This window comes from Podarcis tiliguerta, assembly GCF_965153285.1.
Source record: "Podarcis tiliguerta genome assembly, chromosome: 8".
Taxonomy (NCBI): Eukaryota; Metazoa; Chordata; class Lepidosauria; order Squamata; family Lacertidae; genus Podarcis; species Podarcis tiliguerta.
This window is the reverse complement of record NC_139541.1, coordinates 38210605-38216132: the sequence shown is the minus strand read 5'-3', so window position 1 is coordinate 38216132 and position 5528 is coordinate 38210605. Positions and strand designations below refer to the sequence as shown.

Here is a 5528-nt window from a genome sequence, read left to right as displayed (position 1 = left end):
GAATCAGCCCCCTCCTGCTGTGCATCTGGTGTGCTGCTTCTTTGATGATGATGGCGCTGGTTGGTACTGAGTCACAAAAGGACCCAGACAATGCAATCAAGGATGGAGTAGTGCCAATGTTGGGGGAGCAAGGACTGTAGGCTCATCTATGGGGGGGTCTCACAGCAAGCATGAAGATGTGGGAGGAGGTAAAATGTTCTTGTTCCTCTTTACAGAATGATGTCCAAGAAGGGTTCAGGTTAGTGCCAGGTAACAGTTGGCATGAGGAGAATGAGGTCAAGCCAGCCTAAGGGCTTTGGCTTGTAAATGAAGTGGGTTGGAAGAGGAGAGTTGCTACTCCTTTTGTTTTGAGAGCATGCCATTGTGGATGAGAGATTCAGGCAGCCTGGACACTACACAGGCGGCAGGATGTGGTGGAAGGATCCTGAGGTGGTAGAATGAATGGTACCACTTCAGGCTGCAAGTAGGAGATAACATTTGTGAAAGCCCCTCTGCAAGTAAGAACACAAACACATCAAGGAGAAAGGTTCTATCCCAATCTCCTTCCTGATCTGCCAGTTTTTTATATGCAGGGACAGGGGTTTTTTTTAATGTCAGGGCCCATTCAGAAATGTGATTCCCCCACCTGCAGCAAAAAGTAGCACATTCCCTTCTATTACCTCATTACCACTTCATTCTGCTGCACATGTACAATCATCTTCAGGCTTCAGTCCTGGAAGCAAGTACTGCAGAAACTGGTGGAATTTCTTCTCAGTAAATATGCCAAGAATCAGGCACTTAGTTCAAAAGAACAGTCAGTCAGATAATGCCTGCCTCTTCCCCACCCTCATTTCTCTGTCCCTAATCCCATCCACTAACTAGGTTGGATAAAAAGTCCAACATCCCACAAGTTCTCATTTTTATTTCTAACACACCCTACATTTACAGCACAAGCTTTTCTCCAAAGAATCCCGGGAATAGTTTGTAAAGGTTGCTAGGAATTATTGCTCTGTGAGGGAAACACTACAGTTCCCAGGATTTGTTGGGGGAGGCTGCTTTAAATGTATGGTGTGGAGGTGACCTAAGCATTTACATTCTGTTCTTCATTGCATATTTAAGTATCAGAGTGTGAGACAATTAAATAATAATTCAAATCTACAGAAAAAAGATATCAATATACATAAATTACAGAATCCATAAAAACAAGGCCAATATATAGGAAACAACTTAACAGCACTATCATAAAACAAACAAAGCTAAAGTTCAATGAGGACAATTAGAATGTCATGTTCATAGAACCAGATCAGCCGGTCTTGCTTGATATGTTTCTTTTCTGAGTGGGAAACTAATTAGCATTGCTTCTGTGAAATTCTAGTAATTCCTATATTTGCATAAAAAAGTAAAGGTAAAGGTACCCCTGCCCGTACGGGCCAGTCTTGACAGACTCTAGGGTTGTGCGCCCATCTCACTCAAAGAGGCCAAGGGCCAGCGCTGTCCGAAGACACTTCCGGGTCACGTGGCCAGCGTGACATCGCTGCTCTGGCGAGCCAGAGCCGCACACGGAAACGCCGTTTACCTTCCCGCTAGTAAGCGGTCCCTATTTATCTACTTGCACCCAGGGGAGCTTTCGAACTGCTAGGTTGGCAGGCGCTGGGACCGAACAGCGGGAGCGCACTCCGCCGCAGGGATTCGAACCGCCGACCTTTCGATCGGCAAGCCCTAGGCACTGAGGCTTTAACCCACAGCGCCACCCGCGTCCCCTATATTTGCATATATATGCATATATATGCATAAATCAGCACATGCAGATTTGTGTCCTAGTGCCTGTGCCCCTGTTCTTTTTAAGTACTGTATCTATGTAGCATGCCTCTGTACCTGTTTAGCACCACAGTTATTTGGGGGAGGTTTTAGCCTGGAAGTACCCATGTTATTGATCCTTAACCTCTTCTGGATCTCTCTCTGTCTTGTTCATCAATTGGGTAAGCCCTCTATAATATCTGTAGCACAAAGAACCCTATTGAAACACTGTAGGGGGTGGGGAATAAGTGTACAACTTACTTTGATTTCAGAGCAGATCTGCTGGAAATGAATGACAATTAGATTTAAAATAGACAAATCTGTGGGGGAAGAGAAGTCAATCAATGGCTATTAGTCACAACAGCTAAATGGAGTGTCCACATTCAGAGAGAGTCTTCCTAGGGGGAAGCAACAAGGGAGGAAGGCTGTTCCCTTCGTGGCTTGCTTATGGGTTCCTTAAAGTATCTAAGCCAGTGCCTGGCAGTGCAATTGTTAGAGCAGGGAACCTGTGACCCTTTAGATGCTGCTGGACTACAACTCCCATCATCACTGATGGCCCTCAGTCTGATCTTGTAAGGTGTTCATGTTCTGATTGGCCGCTGGTCTTTAGCAAAGAGCTAGCAAATGGCAAGATAAAAGATTGCTTGTTCTATTTAGGTTTTTTAAATTTATTTCATAGGAATGTGCTTTATCCCAAGTCAGACCATTGGTCCACATATCTCCGCATTGTCTATAACTGTCAAAAACAATCCAAGATTTCAGGCAGGGGACATTTCCCTAGTGATGCCGGGAACCGAACCTGGGACCTTCTGCATGCAAAGCATACGCTCTACCATTGACCTACACTTGTCTCCTTTTCCATTCTTAATATTTGTATTTTTCCTTAGCAGCTCATGTTCATAAAAATATAGATGGTAGCAAGGTCAAAGAACCCAAGCCCAGCTTCCAAGAACAGAGCCAGCATATGTATGGAAACATTCAGCCTTCAACATCGGGTAAACCAACAAAGAAGCCTGTGCCACATCCTATGCAAGTAGAAGGTGAGGAAGGGAGAACAGTGGGTCATAGTGACAGCAATGGCATATCTCATTCGCATGTTCTCAGTAGTCCTTTGTAGATACAGTGGTACCTCGGGTTAAGTACTTAATTCGTTCTGGAGGTCCGTTTGTGCTTCAGGGACCCAATAGCAGATATGTGTGGTCCTTCACGTTCTTAACCTGAAACTGTTCTTAACTTGAAGCACCACTTTAGTTAATGGGGCCTCCTGCTGCCGCCGCGCCGCCGGAGCCCAATTTCTATTCTTATCCCGAAGCAAAGTTCTTAACCTGAAGCACTATTTCTGGGTTAGCAGAGTGTGTAACTTGAAGCATATGTAACCTGAAGCGTATGTAACCCGAGGTACCACTGTGTACACGTACTTAGTGAAGCCATGCATCTAGCAACATAGGCTATAAGGGTATTTTTTCTAACCCACCTTATCTCGAGGGTTTGGAGTCTGCAACAGTATTTAAAAAAAAACACAAAACAAAACCATGAGAAATGGTTACTATTTCTTTAAAAGATTTATACCCTGCTTTTTACTGAAAGATTCTCAAGGCGGTTTGCAGTAGAGTGCAATAATACCGAGCCCTCCCCCCCATCAACCCAGCAGCACTTTGTCCGGTGGCCAGAGTGCTACCCACTTAATTCCAAGGGCAAATGCAGTTGGAGCCTCCTGGGAAGGAGGGAGGGGTGAAGCACAAAGATACTCTGCAGCTGCTCCTTCTCTGGCCCAGTCTTCATCTTACTGGGGCAATCTTCCTGGGAGGGCAGAGGTGTAGCCTGCCACTTCCCCTTTGTTCCCTGAGACAAAAGCATATTTCCCTTCAGCTCTGCAGTCCTGGTGCAACTATTATTCTCCATCACTAGGGCATCACCTCACTTCCAGTTATATGGGTTGTCATTGTCACTCTTCAGCTGGAACTGAAGCAAACTAAATTGCCTGAGGTCTTGGTAGCAGTGGTGCAGTGGTACATTTTGAAGAACTAGAGTTCATCATGCAGCCCCCTGTATCCAAGGAAGGGCCAAGAAGTTTTACTGTTTAAACTGCTAGCATGAAGTCAGAACACCATCAAAGAAAGTGTTTCCAGCCTCTTGATTATATTCCTCATTCTTTGACTTCCTCATTGACCTACATTGAAAGTGATCAGGAGTAAGCCAGGTGAGAGTGGGATCACTCCAAGTTAACGTGCTTCTGCCTTGGAGGGAACAAACATAGAAGCTCTTGAGTGTCCACAACTAGCCTTCTCACACTTAGGATCCGAGAGGAGGTTTCATGCCAGAAGCAGAGTCTTCCTGCAGATTTCGGCCTTGGCAGCTCTTTTTGAAAATGAAATACTAAGTTCCGTCTTAGAAGATTGCTGCATCCCTTTGATATTAGGAAGGTCCATACCCCAGCCCAGTATGCAGCACTTTGATATTTCCTTCTTTCCTTGCAGTATCTACTGATAAACTTGCCAAGAAGAAAAGGCTTATTCCTAAGATCATTGTGACTGGGCCCTCTGAGGAAGTGCTGTTGAACAGTTATACTGATGAAATCCCCGAAACGAAAACCATCCGGGACACTGAAGACTTTGGCGCGTATAGTGTGCACACGAAGCCCAGCACTGTAGACGCTTATAGAACCAGCAGAGATCAGTGAGTGCACAGTGGAGAGTCAACAGCACTCAGTGTGATGGATACCATCTAGGAAAGCTAGCAGCCCAGTCCTGGATCCCCCCCTCAATAAATGGGAATCCCACCACAATGAATCCTTTCATGGTTTCACTTTCCCCACCTCCCACATTTGGAGGTGGAGGAAGAGGAGGAGGAGGAGGAGGAGGAAGGGCAAAGCTTAGCCAAATATAAATGAGGTTGATGATGGATGTTCATTTCCAAATAAATATGTTTGGTAAATGTTTTAAGATTCCCAGTCAATAATGGACCAGTATCTGCATGAGTGATTAGTATTGTTGGAGCAGGGGAAACATCTCAGCCATACCTCCACTCCTAGAAAGGAAGGTCCAGGCAAAATATGTCACGAAGGGTTTGGGAGATCCATTGGATTACACCTGGAAGAGGGTGTGGTGTAGTTATAAGGTGAAATCCACCCTGAGCATATTCTGTGGAAGTTTCTGAAGCCTTTGTTAAATCCCTCACATCTTCCTCCAACTAGCCTAACTACTTGTAACTGCTATAATCACATAGGCTCCACATGTACTATACATTAAAAGCAGTATCATATCAGTTTAAACTGTCATGGCTTCCTCCAAATAATCCTGAAAACTGTAGTTTGTTAAGGGTGCTGAGAATCATTGGGAGATCCCTATTTCCCTCCCAAAGCTACAATAGTTCTCTGGACAGAGGGATTGGCTGTTGGGTTTCCCCACAAGCAGGTGGGTGGCCACTGTTTGTGGGAACAGGATGCTGGACTAGAGGGGCCATTGGCCTGATCCAGAAGGCTCTTAAATTCTTATGTTAAACTACTATGAAAATTGTATCTGTGATAGAACCTTCACACTGCACACTGACCACCGTATATGAAATCCTATCATCACACCCACAACTCATCAGATAAGGTGTGAGCAGCATCACCCTGCTCTTATGTGAAGGTGAAGCACAGAAGGGAGAGCTTTGATGAAGGGGCATTTGGCACAAAAAGGGAACACATTCTGAAGTGATTTATAGCTCAGAGAGCTTCCATGGCAGCAGGCCTTCAAACGCATTCCAAAGCT

The 5528-nt window shown here is 45.1% G+C and overlaps 1 protein-coding gene across 6 annotated transcripts; it reads left to right on the top strand.

Moving 5' to 3' along the window:
* Positions 1-64: 64 nt before the first annotated feature.
* Positions 65-4561, top strand: SPATA33 (spermatogenesis associated 33). Of its 6 annotated transcripts, none has more exons than XM_083456539.1 (3): positions 65-188; positions 2667-2816; positions 4254-4561. In XM_083456539.1, the coding sequence occupies exons 1-3, from the start codon at positions 149-151 to the stop codon at positions 4454-4456; spliced, it is 393 nt and encodes a 130-aa protein (XP_083312665.1). In that variant the 5' UTR covers positions 65-148; the 3' UTR covers positions 4457-4561. The 6 variants fall into 6 exon arrangements, with proteins under 6 accessions (XP_083312665.1, XP_083312667.1, XP_083312664.1 ...); XM_083456541.1 differs by having other exon boundaries at positions 81-238; XM_083456538.1 differs by having other exon boundaries at positions 100-188; positions 2664-2816.
* The last annotated feature ends 967 nt before the right edge of the window (positions 4562-5528 follow it).

What these genes read in the sequence shown, in the direction of transcription:
- SPATA33 (XM_083456536.1), top strand. Translation starts at nt 171, where the DNA reads ATGAAGATGTGGGAGGAGGTAAAATGTTCTTGTTCCTCTTTACAGAAT. An exon ending in AGGGTTCAGGTTAGTGCCAG is followed by an intron (nt 250 to 2,663) that starts GTAACAGTTGGC and finishes ATTTTTCCTTAG; the next exon opens with CAGCTCATGTTCATAAAAAT. An exon ending in ACATCCTATGCAAGTAGAAG is followed by an intron (nt 2,817 to 4,253) that starts GTGAGGAAGGGA and finishes CTTTCCTTGCAG; the next exon opens with TATCTACTGATAAACTTGCC.